Source organism: Ranitomeya imitator, chromosome 2 (genome assembly GCF_032444005.1).
Source record: "Ranitomeya imitator isolate aRanImi1 chromosome 2, aRanImi1.pri, whole genome shotgun sequence".
NCBI lineage: Eukaryota > Metazoa > Chordata > Amphibia > Anura > Dendrobatidae > Ranitomeya > Ranitomeya imitator.
The window spans coordinates 523,893,123-523,919,465 of NC_091283.1; the positions used below are offsets into that span (position 1 = coordinate 523,893,123).

The following is a 26,343-nucleotide window of genomic DNA, read 5'->3' on the forward strand; positions in this document are numbered from 1 at the left end:
CCCAGTGTGTCCAGCATTCTGCCCCATGGTCTCCAGTATTGCCCCGGTGTGTCCAGCAATCTGCCCCATGGTCTCCTGTATTGCCCCAGTATGTCCAGAAGTCTGCCCCAGGGTCTCCAGCATTGCCTCAGTGTGTCCTGAAATCTGCCCCATGGTCTCCAGTATTCAGTGTGTCCAGCAATCTGCCCCATAGTCTCCTGCATTGCCCCAGTGTGTCCAGCATTCTGCCCCATGGTCTCCAGTATTGCCCCAGTGTGTCCAGCATTCTGCCCCATGTTCTCCAGTATTGCCCCAGTATGTCCAGAAGTCTGCCCCAGGGTCTCCAGCATTTCCTCAATGTGTCCTGAAATCTGCCCCATGGTCTCCAGTATTCAGTGTGTCCAGCATTCTGCCCCATGGTCTCCAGTATTGCCCCAGTGTGTCCAGCATTCTGCCCCATGGTCTCCAGTATTGCCCCAGTGTGTCCAGCAATCTGCCCCATGGTCTCCAGTATTGCCCCAGTGTGTCCAGCATATTACCCCCAGTGTGTCCAGCAATCTGCCCCAGTGTCCAGCATTGCCCCAGTGTGTCCAGAAGTCTGCCCCAGGGTCTCCAGCATTGCCTCAATGTGTCCAGAAATCTGCCCCAGGGTCTCCAGTATTGCCCCAGTGTGTCCAGCAATCTGCCCCATGGTCTCCTGTATTGCCCCAGTGTGTCCAGCATTCTGCCCCATGGTCTCCAGTATTGCCCCGGTGTGTCCAGCAATCTGCCCCATGGTCTCCTGTATTGCCCCAGTATGTCCAGAAGTCTGCCCCAGGGTCTCCAGCATTGCCTCAATGTGTCCTGAAATCTGCCCCATGGTCTCCAGTATTCAGTGTGTCCAGCATTCTGCCCCATGGTCTCCAGTATTGCCCCAGTGTGTCCAGCATTCTGCCCCATGGTCTCCAGTATTGCCCCAGTGTGTCCAGCAATCTGCCCCATGCTCTCCAGTATTGCCCCAGTGTGTCCAGCAATCTGCCCCATGCTCTCCAGTATTGCCCCAGTGTCTCCAGCATTGCCCCCAGAGTCAGACATAAAGAAAAAAAAAAAAAAAAGTAAAATCCTCACCTCTCCCGTTCCTAGCGCAGGTCCGGTGCAGTCAGCGTCTCTCCGGCTCTGCGACGCTCAGGACAGAGAGGCTGAGCGGCGCGCACAGTAGTGACGTCATCGCGCCCTCTGCTCTGAGACGTCGCAGAGTCAGAGGACGCTGAAGCCGCAGGAACCAGGAGAGGTGAGTATTTTAGAGTGGAGAGCGGGGGGCGGGGGCGGGGGGAGCTGGTCGTGGCGGCGGACGGCGCCGCCCGAAGATTTAAAGGGGCGTCTTTTTTTTTTTCTTCTCTTGCAGCGCCGGCCGCCCCCCGCATTGTGCCGCCCGGGGCGGACCGCCCCCCCCGCACCCCCCTTCCTACGCCACTGGAGTAGAGTAATATTTTTGGCAGTAGAAATGCCGCCACTTTGGTTGATTTTGATGCACCATTCTGCCGTAGCCACATCATCTCCATCCATTTTGGCGGAGCTGCTTCAAACTGGCATGAAAATGCAAAAATCTCTACATTTTTGTATAACTCCACAATGCTCAAAAATTTTGTGCATTTTTAACATGTTTTACGCTAGTTCTCTGGTGAAAACACTTTGATGAATCTCCCCCACAGTGCTCACATCGTTCCTTCATACATGCCACATAGATACCGCAGAGACAAATTGAAGCTGTCCTGGGGCTGTATGAAGAAAGGGATTTACAAAATGTATCTTGGTCTCATCAGTCCAGAGTATGGAGTCCCAGTAGTCTTTATATTCAATGAAGGCACTAGCAAACTGTAGATGGGCTTTTTTTCTGCATGGGCTTTAGCAAAGGCTTACTTCGTGAAGAACGCCAATGCATACCATTTCTCTGCAGTGTGCACCATATTGCGTCACAGGAAACACCGTGGTTTGGCTTTCTACTTCTTTAGCTAACTGCAGGGAACTTACGTGTAGATTTTCTTCAACCCTCCTCATCAGAAAATGCTGTTGCTTAGATGTTAACTTCCGTGGCAGGCTTGGTTGCAGTTCCATATTTGTTAAATTTTGTTATCACTTTCTCTGCAGTATTCTGACTGGTAAGTTCAGCTTCTAGGCTTCCCATTTCATGCTATCAGCAATGGCACTACATAGAAGAGAAATGTCACAAATAAATAAGAAAGGTGAAGGGGTTTTTGTTAAGTAACACTTTTTATAGTCAATTGCATGCTGGACATCTGCTTACTGAATAAATAGACTTAAGTGGTTGAATACTAGTTACCATATATACTCATGTATAAGCTGAGTTTTTCAGCATATTTTTGGTGCTGAAAATGCCCCCCTCAGCTTATACACGAATCATTGTCCTAGTTTACGGCAGGGGAGAGGGAGTGGCGGGTCACAGGAGGCAGGAGCTGGCAGCTGCTAATAAAGCCTGTGCCCGCTGCTAAAGAGAAATTAATATTCACTGCACTGGCAATGAATATTAATTTCTCCTACAGCGTGCACAGTTACATCCGCAGCCGCCGGATTCCAGTATGAAACCCCCCCCCCCATCCTTCTTGCCTTCCCTGCGCGCCCTCGCAGCATCTTGTTCCAGCTTCCAGCAGCTCTTGCGGCAGGGCAATCACGTGTCCCCGCTCATTAATGGAATTAATATTCATTCCACTCCATGCCTATGAGAGTGGAGAGGTAAATATTCATTATCTTAATAAGCAGTGACACGTGATCGCCCAGCCACAGGAGTTGCTGGGAGCCGGAACGAGATGCTGAGAGGGCATACAAGGATGTGAATAAGGAGCCATGTAGACAAGGATGGCATGAGGGGCCATGCAGACAAGGATGGGAATAAGTAGCCATGCAGACAAGGATGGGAATAAGGAGCCATGCAGACAAGGATGGGAATAAGTAGCCATGCAGACAAGGATAGAAATAAAGAGCCATGCAGACAAGGATGGGAATAAGGAGTCATGCAGACAAGGATGGGAATAAGGAGCCATGCAGACAAGGATGGGAATAAGGGGACAGTGCATACCCGGCAGGGCCGAACTGGCCGACTCCCCCCCAGCACCGCATTCAACTATACAGTTGAATGCAATGATGGAGGAGAGAGCATCTGCTGACGCTCCCTCTCCCATCATTCCCTGCTCTGCCTCTGACACTGCGGGTGCGCGCGCACTCATCGTGTCACAGGCAGTGCAGCGGCAGCCGCCGAGACAGGAGCAGGGAACAATGCAGGCACGAGGAGAGGTGAGGAGTTTTTTTTTTTTTTACTGGACTGTGGGGCCATTCTCGGGGGGGGGGGGGGGGAGAAGCGATGCGGGCTGTGCTGTATACTACTGTGTGGGCTGTGCTGTATACTACTATGTGGGCTGTGCTGTATACTACTGTGTGGGCTGTGCTGTATACTACTGTGTGGGCTGTGCTGTATATGTGGGCTGTGCTATGTACTACAATGTGGGCTGTGCTGTATACTACTGTGTGGGCTGTGCTGTATATGTGGGCTGTGCTATGTACTACAATGTGGGCTGTGCTGTATACTACTATGTGGGCTATGCTATATACTACTATGTGGGCTGTGCTATATACTATGTGGGATGTGCTGTATACTACTATGTGGGCTGTGCTGTATACTACTGTGTGGGCTGTGCTATATACTACTATGTGTGCTGTGCTATATACTATGTGGGCTGTGCTGTATACTACCGTGTGGGCTGTGCTGTATACTACTGTGTGGGCAGTGCTGTATACTACTGTATGGGCAGTGCTGTATACTACTGTGTGGGCTTTGCTATATACTATGCGGGTTGTGCTATGTACTATGCGGGCTTTGCTATATACTACAGGGGGTATATTATATTCTATGGGGGAGGCCGTGTTATATACTATTGTGGGGGTATATTATATTCTATGGGGGAGCCTGTGTTATATACTATAGGGGGGTAGATTATATTCTATGGGGGAGGCTATGTTATATACTATGGGGGACTGCATTATGTTCCATGGGGGCTACATTATATATTATGGGGAGGTGGGCTGTATTATATTCTATGGGGGCTGTATTAGATTTTATGAGGGATGATTGCATCATACTCTTTGATGGGGCTGCATTATATTCTGTGGGGAGGTGGGCTGTATTATATTCTATTCTGGGCTTACATTATATTCTATGGGGGGCTGTATTATATTTATATTCTTTGAGGGGTGATTGCATCATACTCTATGAGGGGGCTGCATTAAACTATGAGGGGGCTGCATTATGCTCTATGGGGTGGCTGCATTATACTATATGTGGGCTGCATTATACTGTATTGAGGACTATGGGGAGTATGTTACACTATATGAAGAACTATGGGGTGCATTATACTATGGGAAGTGAATTTTACTACATGGATGACTATGGCGGTGCATTATACTATATGGGGCACTATGAGGAGTGTATTATGCTATATGGAGGACTGAGCAGTGTATTTTAATATAAGGAGGACTATAGGGAGTGTATTATACTATATGGAGAACTGTTGTGCACATTATAATATATGGAGGACTATGGGGTGTATTTTACTAAACAAGTAAAATGCTGCATATTCAGATTGTTTTTGCCAGAACAAAAATCCTTGTTCTCAGCAGCACATTACCGGTGTAAACTGTAGATATCCTGCTGATAACATGATACTGTATGGTGATCTGTTAGTGATCTGTTAATGATGGTTCTGTCCCATCATTATTCCTCAGCTGGTGGAAAGAGGCCGGGAAACAAGCGTTGAACAACTCCAGTATTGTCAATCAAACACATTTAGCGGCCTGAGATCAGTGCATGTAAATACAACCGAAATGCATTTGTGTGATGTGCAATATGTTAGCATTTGGGGCCCCATTTTAAACTTTGCCTAGGGCCCCACTTTGCCTTAGGCTATGTTCACATGTTCCTGATTTCCCTCCTTTTTTTTCAGGACTAAAAACCGCAGCTCTTGGCAGAAAACGCAGGTCCTTTTTTTGGTGCTTTTTTGGTGCGTTTTTTGATGCGTTTTTTTTATGCAGTTTTCTATGCAGAGTCTGTGTGTTTTCTAGGAAGTTTTTTTAGGGTTAAAATGGCTGAAAATACCCTACCCCTACCCCTACCCCTACCCCTATTCTAACCTTAGTGGAAAAAAAAAAAATTCTTAATTTTTTTATTGTCCCTACCTATGGGGGTGACAAAGGGGGGGGGGGGGGGGGGTCATTTACTATTTTTTTTATTTTGATCACTGAGATAGGTTATATCTCAGTGATCAAAATGCACTTTGGAAAGAATCTGCCGGCCGGCAGATTCGGCGGGCGCACTGCGCATGCGCCCGCCATTTTGCAAGATGACGGCGCCCAGGGAGAAGACGGCCGGACGGACACCGGGAGGCCGGGTAAGTATAAGGGGGGAGATGAGGGCACGGGGGGTGGGGGGGGCGTCGGAGCACGGGGGGAGGGTGGCATCAGAGCATGGGGGGGTGGGATTGGGGCACGGGGGGGCAGCCACACTGCAGCGGTTCTGCACCACAAACCGCAGAAAACCCGCAGATATTTTTTTCATCTGCAGGTTTTACTGCGGGTTTGACCTCACAATGGAGGTCAATGGGTGCAGAACCGCTGCAGTTCCGCAAAAAGAAGTGACATGGTACTTCTTTTTTACCGCGGCTATTCAGCGCGGCTTTTTTCGCGATTTTCCGCAATGTGGGCACAGCAGTTCCTGTTTTCCATAGGGTACATTGTAATGTACCCTGCATGGAAAACAGCTGCGGACCCGCAGCGGGAAAATCGCGGCGATTCCGCATGAAAAAAAGGATGGTGTGAACATGGCCTAAAACCGGCCATGCCTACAAGTGTACGAAGATATTATACAGTCACCATGTGACAAGTTGGCCTGTGTAACTTCAAATGCCAGGGCTGAATTTTAGTCCCAGTCCGGCCCTGATACTCGGCTTATACTCTAGTTAATAAGTTTTCCCAGTTTTTCGAGGAAAAATTAGGTGCTTCGGCTTATACTCGGGTTGACTTATACATGACCATATACGGTAATTAGATTTTTGTTGTCTAAACTTCAGCTTTGCTCTTAAGACTTTTATTGAGGTGTAATCATTTTTACAACACAGTCTTTAATAATTTTGTTAGGAAGATATTTTTTTTATTGCAAACAAGATTTGTTATTTTGCATATCAATAACCCACATTTGTGGGAGTATTTTGTAGTATGGTATCCCAAAGAAAACGTTGATTCTGACAAATCTGTTGGGGTGTACTCATTTATGCTGAGTACTGTCTGTACATCCTCAACCAATGCTTTTCGCAGATTACTCATAACCATTGTAATTTATGATCATGTTTTTGTGGACCGATTTATCTGCAAAAAAAAAAGGGAACTATATACACTTTGATCCGACTGATGGATCAAACTCACACATTCAAGTGAATAGGTCCATGAAAAAAAAACAAACATCTGCGCACATTCACAAATATAGGTGTTTTGTTTTGCATACAGGAAAAATTAGATACCACAGTGATGATAAAACTGGGCACACGGACCAACAATGGTTGAAAATCTAATCCAGAGTACTGACGAAAAATAGTTTGTTTCTCTTGAATGCAATAAAAAACGGAGGTCTGAATGAGGGCTAGACAATATAGCCAATATAAGCAATCATATTTGTATACAATGTGGGACTATGGTCCTAAGATGCCCATATATCTTGTAATCAATGTTGTAATGTTTGAAATGCTGTTTGTAACGCTGCTGTAATACTATAATTTCCCTAGGGATCAATAAAGTGTATCGTATCGTATGTATCTCAGATGGCCAGCGGACAAAACTCCCAAATAGAAATCATCATTCTGCAGATATCTCACTTGTTATTTATGGGGAGAGCGAAGTAAGCCATTGTCAGACAACTCCGGCTCATATACCGGAAGAACAAAAGGATTAGTTATATGATCCTTCTCTTCCCAAAATCATTTTCAGGTAACCTCCGAATAGATTTAATGGTTGATCGGTTGCCCCTATATCAGGTTCAACTGACTCTAATCTAATGTGCTGGTCTAGCTCACCAGTACGGTGTTCATTTTAGGACATGGTCACAAATCAAAGTCAAACATCAGAAATGCTCTGTCTGATACCTCATTCTGATACTTGACTCTTATACCTGACTTTCACACATGGTCACAAATCAAAGTCAAACATCAGAAATGCTCTGTCTGATACCTCATTCTGATACTTGATTCTGATACCTGACTTTCACATATCAAAGTCACAAATCAAAGTCAAACATCAGAAATACTCTGTCTGATACCTCATTCTGATACTTGACTCTGATACTTGACTTTGATACCTGACTCTGATACTTGACTTTGATACCTGACTCTGATACCTGACTCTGATACCTGACTCTGATACCTGACTCTGATACTTGACTTTGATGCCTGATTCTGATACTTGACTCTGATACTTGACTCTGATACTTGACTCTGATACTTGACTCTGATACTTGACTCCGATACCTGAGTCTGATACTTGATTCTGATACATGAAATTAGTAAAATTAGTAAAATTAGCTAAAATTAGTACCTGGGATCACTTGAGCTTGTGGTGCAATGGTAATGCCGACGGCTGTAGCCTCTAGAAGCAGAATCCGTTTTTTTTCCGCCGATCCTTTTTTTTCCCGCCGGATCGGTTTTATTTTTCTGCCGGATCCGTTTTTGTCGGCCGGATCCGTTTTCTTTCTGCCTGATCCTTTTTTTACACCGGATTCGTTTTTTTTACACCGGATCTGTTTTGTTTCGCCAGATCCTTTTTTTTTCTGCCGGATCCGTTTTTTTTTCGCCGGATCCATTTTTTTTTACGCCGGATCCGGTTTTTTTTGCCGGATCCGTTTTTTTTACGCCGGATCGGTTTTTCTTCCGCCGGATCCGTTTTTTTTCACCGGATCCGTTTTTTTACGCCGAATCCGTTTTTTTTTCACCAGATCTGTTTTTTTTTCTGCCGGATCCTTTTTTTTACGCCAAATCCGTTTTTTTTTCGCCGGATCCGTTTTTTTTACGCCGAATCCGTTTTTTTCGCCGGATTCATTTTTTCTTCCGGATCCGTTTTTTTTTTTTTACGCCTGATCCGTTTATTTTTACGCCGGATCCATTTTTTTTTACGCCGGATCCGTTTTTTTTTTTTACGCCTAATCCGTTTTTTTTCGCCGGATCCGTTTTATTCTGCCGAATCTGTTTTTTTTAACGCCATATCCATTTTTTTACGCCGGATCCGTTTTTTTTAAACGCCGGATCCGTTTTTTTTTTTGCCGGATGTTTTTTTTCGCCGGATCCGTTTTTTTTCGCCAAATCCGTTTTTGTTCGCCGGATCCGTTTTTTTACGCCGAATCCGTTTTTTTCGCCGGATTCATTTTTTTCTTCCGGATCCGTTTTTTTTTTTACGCCGGATCCGTTTTTTTCCGCTGGATCTGTTTTTTTTTCTGCCGCCGGAAAAAACGGATCCGGCATAAAAAAAACAAAACGTTTTTTACGCCGGATCCGTTTTTTTTTACGCCGGATCCGTTTTTTTTACGCCGGCAGAAGAAAAATGGATCCGGCGTAAAAAAACGGATACGGCGCAAAAATAAACTGATCAGGCGTAAAAAAAAACGGATCTGGAAGAAAAAATGGATCAGGTGAAAAAAAAACGGATCCTAAAAAAAAAAAAATCCGGTGTAAAAAAAAAAAAAAACGGATCCGGCGTAAAAAAAAAAACGGATCCGGCATAAAAAATGGATATGGCGTAAAAAAACAGATCCGACAGAAAAAAACGGATCCGGTGAAAAAAACGGATTCGGCGTAAAAAAAACAGATCCGGCGAAGAAAACAGATCCGACGGAAAAAAAAGGATCTGGCGGAAAAAAAACAGATCAGGCAAAAAAAAAAAAAACGGATCCGGCGTAAAAAAAAACGCATCCGGCGAAAAAAAAATGGATCCGGCGTAAAAACACCCGGATCCGGCGTAAAAAAAACAGATCCGACGTAAAAAAAATCGGATCCGGCGTAAAAAAAACAGATCCGACGTAAAAAAAATCGGATCCGGCGTAAAAAAACGGAGCCGGCAGAAAAATAAAACCGATCCGGCGGAAAAAAAACGGATCCTGCGTCTAGACACTACAGCCGTTGGCCTTACCATTGCACCACAAGCTCGAGTGATCCCAGGTACTAATTTTAGCAAATTTTTCTAATTTCATGTATCAGACTCAAGTATCAGAGTCAAGTATCAGAGTCAGGTATCAGAGTCAGGTATCAGAGTCAGGTATCAGAGTCAGGTATCAGAGTCAGGTATCAGAGTCAGGTATCAGTCAGGTATCAGAGTCAGGTATCAGAGTCAGGTATCAGAGTCAGGTATCAGTCAGGTATCAGAGTCAGGTATCAGAGTCAAGTATCAGAGTCAAGTATCAGAGTCAGGTATCAGAGTCAGGTATCAGAGTCAAGTATCAGAGTCAGGTATCAAAGTCAGGTATAAGAGTCAAGTATCAGAGTCAGGTATCAAAGTCAGGTATCAGAGTCAGGTATCAGAGTCAGGTATCAGAGTCAGGTATCAGAGTCAAGTATCAGACTCAGGTATCAGACTCAGGTATCAGACTCAAGTATCAGAATGAGGTATCAGACAGAGTATTTCTGATGTTTGACTTTGATTTGTGACCATGTCCTAAAATGAACACCGTAACCAGACATGATCATCTTCTGCATAAATTTGAAACTCCCGATATACTTATTATCAGACTCTCTCCCTCTAGCAGTGAGATTACACACAGAGCAGCAAGACAGAGCGGTCTCAGTAATAACCATATATTCCAGAATGGCTACCGTATTTATGTTACACATTAGAAGTTACGTCTGGGAATCCCACAGGTCACAACAGGAGATGTTATAGTCCTGTCCAGGTGAGAATAGAAGGAGTTATAGAGAGACCCACAATGATGAGTGTTTTATATCCTATCAGCAAGTCATAAGACATGGTGGGGAAATCCATTTTATCCGGAAATCTATTTATGACAGTTTATGAGCCACACACAGGGTGGATAGAAAAGAGATGAAAGAGATGTATCCATATTTCCTTAAGGCCGGGGTCACATGGCCTTCGATCCTCTCATGCGAGAAAATTGGTCCAATTATGCTAATAACACTAGGCTCAAACTCTGCCACAGATTGATCAGTGTCATCTTAAGGCCCCTTCACATTTAGCGACGCTGCAGCGATACCGACAACGATCCGAATCGCTGCAGCGTCGCTGTTTGGTCGCTGGAGAGCTGTCACACAGACCGCTCTCCAGCGACCAACGATGCCGGTAACCAGGGTAAACATCGGGTAACTAAGCGCAGGGCCGCGCTTAGTAACCCGATGTTTACCCTGGTTACCATGCTAAAAGTAAAAAAAAACAAACAGTACATACTTACCTACAGCCGTCTGTCCTCCAGCGCTGCGCTCTGCTTCTCTGCTCTCCTCCTGTACTGTCTGGGAGCCGGAAAGCAGAGCGGTGACGTCACCGCTCTGCTTTCCGGCTCACAGACAGTACAGGAGGAGTGCAGAGCGCAGCGCTGGAGGACAGACAGCTGTAGGTAAGTATGTACTGTTTGTTTTTTTTTACTTTTAGCATGGTAACCAGGGTAAACATCGGGTTACTAAGCGCGGCCCTGCGCTTAGTTACCCGATGTTTACCCTGGTTACCAGTGAAGACATCGCTGGATCGGTGTCACACACGCCGATCCAGCGATGTCTCCAGGGAGTCCAGCGACGAAATAAAGTTCTGGACTTTATTCAGCGACCAACGATCTCCCAGCAGGGGCCTGATCGTTGGTCGCTGTCACACATAACGATTTCATTAACGATATCGTTGCTACGTCACAAATAGCAACGATATCGTTAACAATATCGTTATGTGTGAAGGTACCTTTACTGTGATCTGACTGAATCGCAGCACAGGTGTGAAAAAGATGGAGAACTTCATTTCTCTTGTAGATTGTGAGCCCTTGCGGGCAGGGTCCTCTCTCCTCCTGTACCAGTTGTGACCTGTATTGTTTAAGATTATTGTACTTGTTTTTATTATGTATACCCCTCCTCACATGTAAAGCGCCATGGAATAAATGGCGCTATAATAATAATAAATAATAATTTCTCCATCTTTTCCAATGTCATTGCATCCGTGAATGTCGGACTGCACTCAGATGACATCCTATAGACTTGTATGAGTGAATTTGATCCCACAAAACATCAGATAGCACTTGTCCATGTTTTACGCTCGTGTGAGCGAGCCCTTAGGCCTCATTCAGTTGTCCACGTTTTACATCTATCTAATATATGACTTTGTTGTAGCTTGAACACACATCCATTATAGTATACAGGCAAGGTCACGTGTCCACTTTTTTAATTCATAAAAAAAAAAAGACCACCGATCCCATTTTTGTTTGTAGATCATACTCACTCAATTCAAATCAACAGGTCCACTAAAAACATAGAAAACACAATTGCAAACTGTGTGCCATCCACGTGTTTTTACTGTTTCTTGGGTAGAAGACTTTTTACCTTGCAGGTGAGAAAAATGGACACAGCAACAAAAAAATGATTAAAAATTGAATCCAGCACAACAAATGCTATAAAAAATTGCATGCAATTCCAGCGTTGGGCCGCTTTTACACGGCAGCATTCTGGTCAGAATTATGAATCAGCATTCAATCAGACCTTTCTCAGACAAAATATATTGAGAGATGGGCAACTTATATGTAGTATAGTATATTTGGAGAGACCAAGGTAAGAGAAACCAAATGCCCCTGTATCATGCAATAGAAGTGGGAAAGTTCCCTGGTGATGGCGCTTTCCACCATAAATTCTCTGCAATAATCGTTTAGAGTGCCAGATTTTTGATATTCCTATGAATCAGGAGTGGTATCCTTCTCTAGGCACCTTTTTGAACGGAGTGACGAGTACTTCACCCTTATTCTTAAAGGACCACTAATCCAAAACACAAGACAAGTTGGCTTTCTCAAGATATTTTAATATTATCCTTTCAATATAATTAAACTTTACTACACTTTATAGAAAGAATTGGCTTATCACCCCACCTATTGACAAATAGGTTTTCTGTCCCATAATATTTCTGGCCCTACTGAGAACCCAAGAAGAGTAACCACTCAACTTTCTGTCACTATCAACAAATCTCCCCTCTAATTTACATGCATCACTGCAATTACGTTTGATACAAATGAATTCACCCACTGGCACCAATTTAGTGGTGTGCTATGGATGGCCATTGGCCGCATGCAAGTTTGTATTTCCTTAGAGGCTTATCAAAAGTAGAAATCACAATGTCAAACCCTCTGATCTAAGATCCATGAAAGAAATACATGAATTATGAGAAAAAGAGGTAAATGAGAAACCATATGGATTTCTGTTGATTTAAGAGACAAAATCAGGTATGGGAGACACCAAATGAAGAGTAGGTCATCGATGCATCTCGCATACCAATATAAACTGAAAGTAAAAGTTTTAGCCAGAACATATAACCAATTTAATTCCCAAAGGACATCACCATGTTGGCTAGAGAAGGTGAAGATTTTGCGTCCATCGACACCCCACTATATAAATCATTCCCAAACATAAAAGAAATTGTGGGTCATAAAAAAATGCACTGCCTGTGTAATATAAGTACAAAGGTCAACAGAATACTCACTAGACTGAGCAAATGAAATATTAGTGCTTCCAGGGCCAAATCATAGGGTATACAGGTATACAGCGAGATCACATTACAGCTGAGCCATGAACAACTGGGATCCCAAGTAATCCATGACAATTGACCAAGAACTTCACAGGAATTTGTGAGGAAACCAGAAGTTCTCTGGACTAGGGGCTGCAACAGAGAATCAAGCCACTCACCTACACATTCGGTTACCGAACAATCATTTTAGAAGAACTTGCAGCAGAATATATTCGTCAGCCTCTAGCTCCTCCCTCATGGTCTTGGTTCTGCTCGGCTCTTATTTCCACTTACGCCATTTGACACGTTAAGGTTTTAATACTAGAGGTTAGGACAGTCCCAAATCGGGTCACCTTGACACGGTGGGACGGCATTTACTTTTTTTGATGAAAATTGTGTCAACTAAGTACCCTATATAATTTTCTTGCACTATTGCTATTTATTTATGTACTGCAGGGTATTTGCTCTTTTTTTTTTATCTTCGGTTTCATCTCAGTAATCGGAAAAAATTTTCTTCACTGAATACAGATTGTAGCTATGAATTAACAGTCCAGGAGTAGAAAGAAGCAAATTTCTATGATAATATCTTTGACAAAGTTGCTTATTTTCATGTGCTGTTCTCACCATTGATTTATGTAATAAAAATTAGAACAACAGTTACACTTTAAGACAAGGGCTCCAATGAGAAACTGGTCACGAAGCATTAAAATTGTTGGTTTGCATTATGAATGTCATGCTGTAACCCACGACCAACCATGACCAGGGAGCAGCCATTACAAGTATAACACGGTCACAGTTTTGGTGATTAGTCACATGTAACTTTGCTCCCACAAGCTTCAATGTAAGTTACCGTACCTATAATTTGCGACTTGGGTGTGACCCGTTTGTTAGTTGTTTTTCTACAGTCAAATTGCAATTCGAAAAGTTATATAACAAAGTCGCATAAATGTTTTTTTGGTTGTATCTGAGACCTACTGTCACCAGGAAACACTAGCCATACAGACAGGCGCAACTTCCCTAAAAATTTGCTAATACTAAGGGTAGGTTTAAACAGACAATACTTGGACCAAAAATAGAGTTGTGTGAACGAGCCCTAAGGCTGACTCGAGATGCTATAAGTATTATGGGAATCAACGAGAAATCCAAGCATTTTTCCAGTAGACCCTATAAGGAGTCTGGGGGAAGCAGTGAAAATGTTAAAATGGATGGAAAAAGTGCTGAATGGAATAGCATGTGGAAGATCCCTGGAGCATCTCTGACTCCCACATCACTGCTGAAAACACCCTTTTACTCCACTTTAAGGACTGACAATAAAATATTCAAAATCAATGAAAAATTGGAGTTTGCAGGAAATTTTTTTAAGAAACATTCTTTCATGTACATACACTTGTATTTAAGGGAAAATTTTAAAAGGATTTTTAAAAAAATAATAATTTAAGTAAACCAAAATTAAAATCTATATTAAAAAAATTAAAATGTTAGTGTAATTTATGAAAGAAGAACAAACTGGCAATAATTGGACAAATTATTAAGTCACAACCTTTAGAGATAGCTATTGTTCTTTACCGGTGCACACTCCTTTCATCCCAACATCTTTGCCAGACCACATATTACCACATTCAGGGAATACGCCACACCATGACCAGACCACATATTACCACCACATAGTGACCTACACCACATACAAGGGACCAATATCGCCACACCATGACCAGAACACATGTTGCCACAACATAATGACCGAATACTACAATATTAATCATTAGTAAAACAAAACAAAACACAATACTAATATTACCATAAGTGACATTATACACAGGAGCGCTGTACTTGGTATACAGTGTCAGTGTACAGGTGATAGTGATCACCAGTGACATTATAAACAGGAGCTCTGTAGATAGTGTCAGTGTACAGGTAATACAGTGATCACCAGTGACATTATACATAGGAGCTCTGTATATAGTGCCAGTGTACAGGTAATACAGTGATCATCAGTGACATTATACACAGTAGCTCTGTATATAGTGTCAGTGTACAGGTAATACAGTGATCACCAGTGACATTATACACAGGAGCTCTGTATACAGTGTCAGTATACAGGTAATACAGTGATCACAAGTGACATTATACATAGGAGCTCTGTATATAGTGTCAGTGTACAGGTAATACAGTGATCATCAGTGACATTATACACAGTAGCTCTGTATATAGTGTCAGTATACAGGTAATACAGTGGTCACCAGTGACATTATACACAGGAGCTCTGTATGTAGTGTCAGTGTACAGGTAATACAGGGATCATCGGTGACATTATACACAAGAGCTCTGTATAATATACAGTGTATAGTGTAAGTATAAAAAAAGGGAAGAAGCCAGCACTGCTTATGGTCAGAACGCAATAACTGAAGTGCAATTGCACATAAATTCTAACTGTATTTCAAATATGAGACATTTAGCAAACAATTGATCAATTCTTTGAGCTACCCCGCCACTTCACGGCAATCTCATAATGGGGCAGTCCTAATCTACGTATTTTATTTACGTTGTGCCATTATGGCCTCCTGAATGTATAAAAAAAAAAAAGGACCACATTAAATGCGAACTGTACCTGGAGCATTTTCAGAATAACTCCCTTGGTGCCAGGAAAGGCAAGCGCAGGTAAAGGCCGATCAGGTCCAGTGCGGACATTTCAGATCTGGCTTCCACACTGCCAAACCCGCACCAAAGATGAAGGGTGAGACAGGCTGAGACACAGGTGCACAATTAACTTGAGCCTGAGGCGGGGCAGGGCTGCTGTGTGTGTGCACAGCAGCCTATCAATCACAGTGAACACAGAAAGAATGGCGCACATAACCCAGCGTGCACGGCAACAGTGGTGGTCAGCCACATACCAATGCAAAGCAAAAAAAAAGGGAAAAAGCCAGCACTGCTTATGGTCAGAACGCAATAACTGAAGTGCAATTGCACATAAATTCTAACTGTATTTCAAATATGAGACATTTAGCAAACAATTGATCAATTCTTTGAGCTACCCCGCCACTTCACGGCAATCTCATAATGGGGCAGTCCTAATCTACGTATTTTATTTACGTTGTGCCATTATGGCCTCCTGAATGTATAAAAAAAAAAAAAAGGACCACATTAAATGCGAACTGTACCTGGAGCATTTTCAGAATCACTCCCTTGGTGCCAGGAAAGGCAAGCGCAGGTAAAGGCCGATCAGGTCCAGTGCGGACATTTCAGATCTGGCTTCCACACTGCCAAACCCGCACCAAAGATGAAGGGTGAGACAGGCTGAGACACAGGTGCACAATTAACTTGAGCCTGAGGCGGGGCAGGGCTGCTGTGTGTGTGCACAGCAGCCTATCAATCACAGTGAACACAGAAAGAATGGCGCACATAACCCAGCGTGCACGGCAACAGTGGTGGTCAGCCACATACCAATGCAAAGCAAAAAAAAGGGAAGAAGCCAGCACTGCTTATGGTCAGAACGCAATAACTGAAGTGCAATTGCACATAAATTCTAACTGTATTTCAAATATGAGACATTTAGCAAACAATTGATCAATTCTTTGAGCTACCCCGCCACTTCACGGCAATCTCATAATGGGGCAGTCCTAATCTACGTATTTTATTTACGTTGTGCCATTATGGCCTCCTGAATGTATAAAAAAAAAAAGGACCACATTAAATGCGAACTGTACCTGGAGCATTATCAGAATCACTCCCTTGGTGCCAGGAAAGGCAAGCGCAGGTAAAGGCCGATCAGGTCCAGTGTGGACATTTCAGATCTGGCTTCCACACTGCCAAACCCGCACCAAAGATGAAGGGTGAGTGTAAGTATACATGTAATACACTGACTGACCAGTGACGTCTCTAGCAGAAGTCCTTCATCTTCGCTTTTCTTCTTCATCCAGCACAGATCGCCATCACTTCTTCCAGCCAGGACTCGCATCTGCGGCAAATAACACAGTTATCTAGAGCACCTCTTGCAGAGCACATTACTAAATTTTTTTCCCAACTTCTACCCTACTCCAGATGAAGAAACAAAGGCAACATAGTATCACCATGCACAATACCAGCACCCTCCCCCCATTGAAAACAGTATCCTAAAAAAAAATAATACATCACTTCAGTGATAATATCCATTAGCCGCTGCAGTAATAATATCCCCCATCCGGGCCCTCTTGTCTCATTCCTGGCTCCAGCCATGTTCTCCCATCCTGCCCTCATATGTCTCTATTCTGCCCGCATGTGATGTCCCATCCTGCCCCATATGATCTCCTATCCTTCCTCATATGTCCAATAATCCTTCCGCATCTGTCCCATGATCCTGCCTCATCTGTCCCATGATCCTTCAGCATGTGTCTCCATCCTGTCCCATGATCCTGCACTGTGTATCCATCCTGCCCTGTGATCCTGCGCCATGTGTCTCCATCCTGCCCCATCTGTCTCCATCCTGCACGTGTCTCCATCCTGCCCCATGATCCTGTCCCATGTGTCTCCATCTTGCCCCATGTCTCCATCTTGCCAAGTGATCCGGCAGTGTCTACATCCTGTCCCATGTTTCTGCCCCATGATTCTGCATGTCTCCATCCTGCCCTATGATCCTGCAACATGTGTCTCCATCCTGCCTTATGTCTCCATCCTACACTGTCTCCATCCTGCCCCATGTTCCTAGCCCGTATGTCTTCATCCCACAACATCTGTCTCCATCCTGCCCCATGTGTCTCCCTCCTGCCCCATGATCTTGCACTGTCTCCATCATGCCTCTTGATCTTGCACCATGTCTCAATCCTGCCCCATGTGTCTCCATTGTGCCCCATGTGTCTCCACCCTGCCCTATGTTCCTGCCCATTTGTCTCCATCCTGACCCATGTTCCTGCCCCATCTGTCTCCATCCAGCAGTGTCTCCATCCTGCCCAGTGTTCCTGCCTCATCTGTCTCCATCTTGCATATTGTGACTTGCCGCTTTCAATTAAAAAAAAACAAACACTTTCTAGTAACCTGGCCACAGTTCTGCGGCGACGTCCCCTTCATCCATTTTAAGCACGAACTTGCCGGCGTATGACAATGACGTCATACACCGGTGACGTGCCCACTGATGTCAACTGCCAGCCTGTGATTGGCTGGCAGTTTTTAACTATTGCCACGTGCACCCTCACGACAATAGATTTTACCTGAACCTGCATCCCGGACGCAGGTTCAGTTACTGCACTGGCAGAATCCTCCTGCCCCTGGGTCCCGGTGAGCAGAAGATGGGGGGCCTGGTCTGGGTCCCTTGTGCTCGCCGGGCCCCATACGCCAGTAAAGGCAGTAATGCCCTGATAGCGGTCATGGTGAGGTCATCACAGGGGGTTGTAACTCAGGTACTGATAAAGAGATCAAGACAAATTATGATGTGTTGAATGATGAGGAAGATACATGTCATTGTAGGCTTGATCCTGCTGACCAGACATTTTCAATTGAATCGCTTTCATCCGCTAGCCGAATCATCTCTGTGATCGGTGTAAGTCTTTTGTTAATCCCCTTTTTATTTTCGGTAATTTTATATGCCATATTCTTTTGTCCCCTTTGTAAAATCTTTGTACATTTTTTTTTAAAAAAAGCACAGCCTATTGTTTGGATTAAATATAAAATTGAATGCATCCATATACTGAAGAGAAAAAAGGGTGGCACTCACAGTTTCTAAAATCTAATCTTTATTGTGACTATTTAAAACATCTTCAGCGGGGGGGTGTAGAACGGGAAGAAAAAAAAATCATACGACGGCCGTTTTGCGCTCCCTTGCGCTTCTACAGGACCCTGAGAAGTGCAAGGGAGCGCAAAACGGCTGTTGTCCAATTTTTTTCTTCCCGTTCTACAACTACCGCTGAAGATGTTTTAAATTGTCACAATAAAGATTGGATTTTAGAAACGGTGAGTGCCACACTTTTTCTCTTCAGCACATGGATTTATGCAATTGCCCACAGGGTTTGGCACCCGTGAATCCGAGAGGGCTATGTATTTGACGTGGTAATCACACACAGTGGATATTTGGGCTAAGGTGTTGCAGCGGTCCAGGATTCTTTCTTCTATAGTATTGATTCTGCTCCTTTTGTTCTGTAAACCATGCCCCAAAGCCATACGTTACCAAAAATCGGACGTCCAGTCAACCTGTAAGACTGGTGGTGGCACTGATATAGCTGATGCAGTGTTACAGAATTTCCAGCTGATGTGGAAAACGTGCTCTGAGATGGCTCATCAGAGATGGAGGATGAAGAGGAGCAGAAGGGGGTGCAGGAACTTGTGTAGGAGGTGGAGGAAACCCTGATAGAAGCAGGGCCAGCAATCCATGGCATCAGTAGCACATGTGCCGTGCAAGGGTGAGACATAGTCCTAGCCTCCACAATGTTCACCCAGTGTGCTGTCAGAGAAATGTAGCATCCCTGGTGATAAGTGCATGTCCACTTGTTGGTCGTTAAGTAGACCGACAAGTGGACATGCCAATCTCAGTAATCGTGTTAGTAAAGTCACAGGTGATGTTCATAGACACGTGCTGGTATAAGGCGGGAACGGCACACTGGGAAAAAATAATGGCAGCTGGGGGCTGAATGCTAAGGGAACAAATTTGTACACCTGTAGCAGGTCAATTTTTCTTTATTTTAAACCAATGAATTTTCACACAAAGCAGGTTCTATAGTATGCAATAGTCAATTTTTGAACAACCAAATTTTTACACCTTTACAAGGTCATTTTTTTTGTTATTTCAAACCAATGAAATGTCACACAAAGCAGGTGAAACTGTATGAATGATAATAGTAAATACATTTTTGGAACAAAAATATTTTGTGAACTGTACCAGGCTAAGTGATTTTAAAAAATTTGAAACCACCGTAATTTACTCCAAAGCATGTGAAAATGTGTGGATGACTAATTGAATCTAGAAAAAATGTTTGCTTTTCTTCTAAAGTCAATAAAAAATACTCCGGCACTCAAGAACGATGCAAAGAATTTTTAATTCAAACATGAAGTGTCCAAAAGATGGGACTCCTTATCCAAAAGAAATTTGTATAACCAAAAATTTCCATATGCATATGTTCCTTATAAACATAAATGATTCAGGACTCCAATTTGTCCGTGAAGCGATAATCCCCACATAAATATTTCATAGGTATAGGATTCTATATACAGACATGTAGTTCAACGTTTCGGCCAAATAGCCTTCCTCAAGAAACATCTGTAGCTGAAACATATATAAGAACAAAATATAAGTAAAAAACATGTGTAGAAAGAAAAAAGGAAAAAACGAAAACACAAAAAAAAAAAAAAAAAAAAAATCGGTTGGAGTTCCCAATCCAAGAAAATGATTACTATACATTAATCTAACCAGGTCTATAGGACATCTGATGTAGAGATATAAACAATAGAACATATGAAATGGGCATAACCCAAAATAGCATCCTATAAAGAGAGGCCTCCTCAAAACACTAAAATAAAGTCAGATCAGCAGAGAAAAGTACGTCTACACCCGTGACTATAAGCAATACCAGAAGGTATAATGGATATATAGTGTCAATTAAATCACCCAGTATATAAAGGTCTTACTTGAAACAATTTCCTCAAGGGAAAAATATCACGCAGCGCTGTAAGTATAGAAAAAAACTTCATATAACCTCATAAAAGGGGAGGGGAAAAGGTAAAAAACAAAAGAGGGTGGAAAAAAACAATGTCCGAGGCACTCAAATACACAAGCGGTCCTCTGAGATGGAGTTACCTTCAGTGTATGGATGGAAAAGAACGTCGCCAAACGTGCCACCGTGTTGTGCGGTCCGAGAGCAGGAGCTGGATGTGATGACAACAGAGAGTCCTGTGGTGAGGACGCACAGGGCCGGCTTTTTATACTTCCGGTGCCCGTATGTGAGATAGTGCTTCCGGAATCAGGGGGACGCCGAGGCGTGGAGTTTAGTGCGCATGTGCCCTCCGGAAAAAGTCGGAAAAGACCGAGTCCCACTTAATATAGAAAGATAGTGAGTGCGCATGCGTAGATTGATCGCGGCGCTACATTTATCTCGGACCTCCGCTGGTGAACTGTAAAAAGGAGAAAAGGAAGAGTTAACAGAGGAGGAGTGCATAATTATATAACATACATGTACATAATATGTCCTCTTATAAAAAATTATATATATTTGAAAAACCTAAATATATATAGGTAAAGAGAGACAGTCTAAATGCATCATGTCCAGAATATTGAAACAACATTAGTTTTCATATAAGTGTATCCAGAGGACTGAGATTCCGACGGGGAACCATGTATAGGAATAATGATAAAATATAGAGGTCAAGATGATGAATGGGCTAGCATTTCAAAGACGGAATTCATACTCCCTATTGAGACCCAAAGGAGTCAGAGTCTGAAGTGTATGAATCCAAAAGGATTCTCGATCCTTAAGTCTCTGAATTCTATCACCTCCCCTTCTCAATGGAGGAACGTGGTCAATGATTTGATATCGTAATTGGGAAATACCATGATGGTGTTCTAAAAAATGAGCCGGGATGGGGAGAAGTGTTCTCCCACATCTGATGGTAGATTTATGTTGAGAAATGCGGTCTCGGATATGCTGGGTAGTTTCTCCCACATATCCGAGACCGCATGGACACTTTATAAGGTACACCACATAGGACGAATCACAGGAGAAATGTCCCTTAATGGGATATCTTTTACCTGTCCGTGGATGAGTAAAGGAATCCCCTTTGGTAATATTTGAACATTGCAGACAGCTTAAACATGGAAAGGTTCCATTACGTGGTGTAGAAAGAACCCTTTGTATTTGTCTCCTATTGGGTGAACCTACGTCAGCTCGAACCAGAAAATTTCTCAAGTTCTGGGACCTTTTATTACAAATGATGGGATTAGAATGGAATTCTTTAACTTCAGGGTATGCCCTCCGTAAGATGTTCCAATGTTTCAGTATACAATGATTAAGGAGATAATTAAAGGGATGAAATGTCCTCACAAAAGCCAACCGAGGGATTTTGTGATCTAATGATGTTCGGTTTTCATTAGTACTGTCGACTAGTATGGAATGGGGATACCCTCTATTCTGGAATTTGGTATTCATATCATGATGTCTAGTGCGTCGAGTGTCTGGATTGGACACAATCCTGTCAATTCTAATGTGTTGTGATTTCGGAAGTGACTTCTTCACATGTTTGGGATGACAACTGTCATATCTCAGCAAACTGTTCTTGTCAGTAGGTTTCACATATAAATCGGTTTCTATATTTCTGTCCTCTTTAATAATAACGGTAGTATCCAAAAAATTCATCGAACACGAATCATGACTAATTGAGAAGGTAAGGCCAGGTACATATTCATTAAGATCCTTATAGAAAGAGAGAAGGGTCTGCTTTTCTTCTAGTTTTATTTACCACCATAATGTAACACTAAGCAGTGCGTTAAAGTTTTTTTTCTCTATTGAATTAGTCATCCATAGATTTTAACGCTTTTTTAAAACTTATATACCAACTTAATATAACACTAAGAACGTTAAACTGTATGAATGTCAATAGAGTCAATTTTTCAATTTCCCTCCCCCCCCCCAAAAAAAAAGTGTGGTCAAATGCAGCTCTTATATATTTAGCAATAGACTGCGAAGCCCAAAGCCCTGCCTTGAGGCTGTATACTGCCACTCTCCCTGCTCCTGCAACTGTCCCTAAATGAAGAATGTATCTGATACAAACAGCAAAGCACAGGATTTGCCCCTATAAGGAATGTGCATGATGGTTCAGAATCAGCACCAGTATCAACGCTACAGAGGACTATGATTACCTAAACTGTGCACACACAGGTGAGTATCACCTATCACGTTCGCTCATCCCTACTTATCACACACAGCTCTGAATGAGATCAGGAGAGCAGAGAGTGGCCACTACACAGCACACTGGTAACTCATCCTTTCATTTACGATAAGCTTTGGAGGCAGAGTCTCATGCAGATCAGTGACCGGCCTATTGTCATGATCTAGCCTCCTTCCTGGTCAGGTGAAGGTTAATGTGAGCTGCCTCTTTGTGGTTCTGGGACGGCTATTTAATTCTGGTAGTTCCTGGGTCTGGTGATGCTTTCGTGTTCTTGGTTAGTGGTCGCTGACCCAGGTTACTCATCTGTAATGGTTGTGCCTTTGTGCGTGTGAGCTTTGTTGTGTATGACCTGGTTTTGCCCCCTGACTTCTGCCTCTGTTTTCTGCTCGGTACTGGTCTGTCCTTCCTGGTTCTTTGATCCCCTGGCTCATCTCGGTTTACTCTTCTGTCTTGTCCCTGGTACCTCGCGCTCGTCTGGCTTTGAACCCTGGCTCCCCTCTGACTACGTTATTGTTTGTAACAAGTGCTTCGCGCTCTTGGCTGATTCCCCGTCCTCACGCGCGGTGGCTCCGCCCCTCTGCAGTCAGGTGACTGTTTAGTTTCAGGTCCTGTGCTTACTGCGTGCCTTAGCCTCAGGTCTTGTGTGCACAGCATGCCCTGCTCCTTTCACTCCTGGCTCTCGGTCTCCTGCCCACTGTTTGCGTCATCTGGGCTTTCCACAGTGACACTATCGGTGTCATTACACCCATAATCCTGAACATCTCATTTACGTATAAGAAAATCGTGGATTTCTCTGGAATTGGATCGCAGATATCAATGTATCATTTTACTCAGATTCCTATGACCTACATGCCCTTATAGATGGATGTCCTTTAAATATCAACACAACAGTTCAAATCCCATGCAGAAAAACAATATAGCATGAGGAAGAGATTTGCAAAATTTAAGGTACAAAATACTGAAAGATGCTGCCAAGCTACAAGTAATGTCTGCAATATTTGAAAACTATGTATACATACCCTAAAACTACTTAAAAATTCAAACCAATACTGCAATGTAAATTATTAAGGGTACATATACATAGGACTGTTGAAAACAGTGGAAGAAGGGTTCATGAGGACTGGGCTCCAGCACCAATGAGAAAATGTTAAAACATAAAAACTTTTACTACGCAATTAAAAACATGATGAGAGAAAGCAAAAATGATAAAAAAATATTCAGGATCAATAAGCTTACGTGTTTCGGGCTAGCAACCCTTTTTCATGCTTGGTGTGTTCCTACACTCTGCATCACACTATGGCCAAACTCCCAGGGTTCCTATGTGAAAACAAGTGGCGGCTTTGGCACCGAATTGACCTTCCTGGAAGGTGAGCTGATTATCATTTTTTTTTCTCCTTCTGTTGAAAACAGTGGTTAATACCGCATTAAAAACAAATAGCGTTTCTCAGAGTCACCGCTGAACGTCGGTTCTGATATGTCCATAGGGTTAAATCTGTCCATATGAATCCAATGTAAATCTGCAATGACCCATAAACTTCTTGAAAGATGCAGTCATACATTAGAAAAACAGAGAAAAAAGGATTTTTACATTGAGGTTCTTTACATCACGGGTCTAGGCTACGCTACTGATCCTCTGGTTAGAGACATGTAGGTATTCAGTAAATGGGGTTATTTGACAAAGTCGGTGATCATCTTCTAAAGAAATGCCTGAAACTCTTAATGACCAGGGAGGGATGAGCCTAAACATTAACCCCTCACTGAAACAGAAAAAAAAAGCCATACGGGTATGAAACCATAAAATGGAAGTGTTTTATGTAGAGGGTTTCACGGATTTTATACACCAGTATCCATACTTTATACATTTTACATGACCAATCTGTTGTAGTGTATATACTATGGCAGACATTACATTGCGATTCAGTTTAGATTTAACATCTAAGCATTCATTCCTTTGGGACACAGCAATGAAATCTCACTATCCGAGGCAATTGGTGCATATGTGACAGCAGACAGAGGCGATGCGGTATTTGCTTTGACATTGCAACAACATCAGTGGAAATCAAGAGAAATTCTAGAGAGGCGCAAACAATCATCATGCTCTAGTCCAGTGTTTTTCAACCAGTGTGCCGCGGCACACTAGTGTGCCGCGACACATGGTCGGGTGTGCCGCGGGGAACGAGAGTCAGCTGTTCTCTGTGCCGACTGTCAAGCTGACAGCCGGCACAGAGAAGCTGCAGCGCGCCGGCTCCCGGAGATCAATTGTACTCGCAGACATCTACCAGCTGCGAGTACAATTGAGGCTCTGACCGCTGGGTCAGAGCGACGCCAGCAGCGTGATCAAGTCATGTGATCACGCTGCTGACGTCACTATCCGGCGCGCAGGAGACAGAAGACACTTGGTGGTAAGTGCTCCTGTGCTGTGGAGCTGAAGACACCGAAGATTCAGCGTGGGGTGGGTTTATGGGGAGTATGTGGGGGGATTTATTAAGTGTGGGGGGATTTATTAAGAGTGTGGGGGGATTTATTAAGTGTGTGGGGGGATTTATTAAGTGTGGGGGGATTTATTCAGTGTGGGGGGGGGTTTATTCAGTGTGTGGGGGGATTTATTCAGTGAGTGGGGTGATTTATTCAGTGTGTGGGGGGGATTTATTCAGTGTGTGGGGGGGATTTATTCAGTGTGTACGTGGGGGGGGGCTGGAATTTATTTAGCATGTGTGGGGCAGGGTGCATTTATTCTGTGTGGAAGGGGATGGATTTATTCTATCGGAAGGGCAGTGGATATATTCTGTGGGGGTGAGTGGGGAGATGGGGGTGGACACAGTAGCGAGGGGAAAAATGTGTGCTGACAGTACTGGGAGCAACGGTGATGGGATGTGTGAAGACAGTATGGGGAGTCGGGGGAATGTGTGAGGGGGGAATGTGTGAGGGGGGAATGTGTGAGGAGGAAATATGGAGAGAGCAAAGGGGTATGTTAGCAGGGGGAGGATGTACAGGAAGAGGCTATTAGAAATGTGTGCAGACAGTATGGGGGGATGAAAGTGTGAGTGGACACATAATAGATACTGAGTAGTGTGAGGGTAACAGCCAGGAGGAGACAGTATGCCAAGTAGGAGGAGTGTAATGAAGGGGCACAGTAGAGAGACTGGGCTCTCTATGAGGGACACAGTATGAGAAGGCAGTGTGAAGTATGGAAAAGAGAGAGAGGGTAGTGTGGATGGCATGTACCATAAGAGGGACAGTGAGGGTCATATTATGTGCTGGGAATAAAGTGAGGGGCAATTATTTACTCAGGGGCTCAGCCTAGGGCAGATATTGTTATTCCGGAGCATTATAACAACACTGCTATCTTTAAGGGTGTTGTGTCGGGATGTGCTGCAGAAGACAGGAGAAGATGGAAGTCTGCAGAAACGAGCTCTGCCGGTGGATGAGAAGAGTCATCATGGCATCTGGACAAGGTGAAGATGAAAAGAAAGAGGCGACTCCACAAACAACGTCATCTATCAGGTACCTGGATGTAAATGTGTTTTTTTTGTGATACTAATTCTCATTTTTGTTAGGAACATTAAAGGGGATGTCCAAGGTTGTGATGAGTCTGCAGTCATACTATGTGGCTGCAGACTTCTGAATTCTCACAGTGCGCACTGCTATCATAATTCTCTGATGTTGGTGATTTACATACATGCGGTCACGTGCTGACTAGACATTTGTGGCCTCATTCAATGAAAATGAATTGACTGAGGCCGGACACGT

General features: G+C 43.5%; 1 protein-coding gene and 2 long non-coding RNA genes across 3 annotated transcripts in view; 1 reads left to right on the plus strand and 2 right to left on the minus strand.

Moving 5' to 3' along the window:
- The window catches only part of LOC138664828 (uncharacterized), a 617,141-nt gene that overhangs the window by 330,916 nt on the left and 259,882 nt on the right, over nt 1–26,343 (plus strand). The window lies entirely within an intron of this gene.
- Nucleotides 19,733–23,198, minus strand: LOC138664824 (uncharacterized). Its single transcript, XM_069751804.1, has 2 exons — nt 20,510–23,198; nt 19,733–19,978 (listed from the first exon to the last, which is right to left on the minus strand). The coding sequence occupies exon 1, from the start codon at nt 22,059–22,061 to the stop codon at nt 21,099–21,101; it is 963 nt and encodes a 320-aa protein (XP_069607905.1). The 5' UTR covers nt 22,062–23,198; the 3' UTR covers nt 19,733–19,978; nt 20,510–21,098.
- LOC138664825 (uncharacterized) lies at nt 19,733–24,929 on the minus strand. The gene is made up of 2 exons (XR_011318391.1): nt 23,830–24,929; nt 19,733–20,823 (listed from the first exon to the last, which is right to left on the minus strand). It is a non-coding gene; the product is annotated as an uncharacterized lncRNA (long non-coding RNA).

Excerpts from the sequence above, each read along its gene's own strand:
- LOC138664824 (XM_069751804.1), bottom strand. The coding sequence starts at position 22,061 with ATGAATTTTTTGGATACTACCGTTATTATTAAAGAGGACAGAAATATA.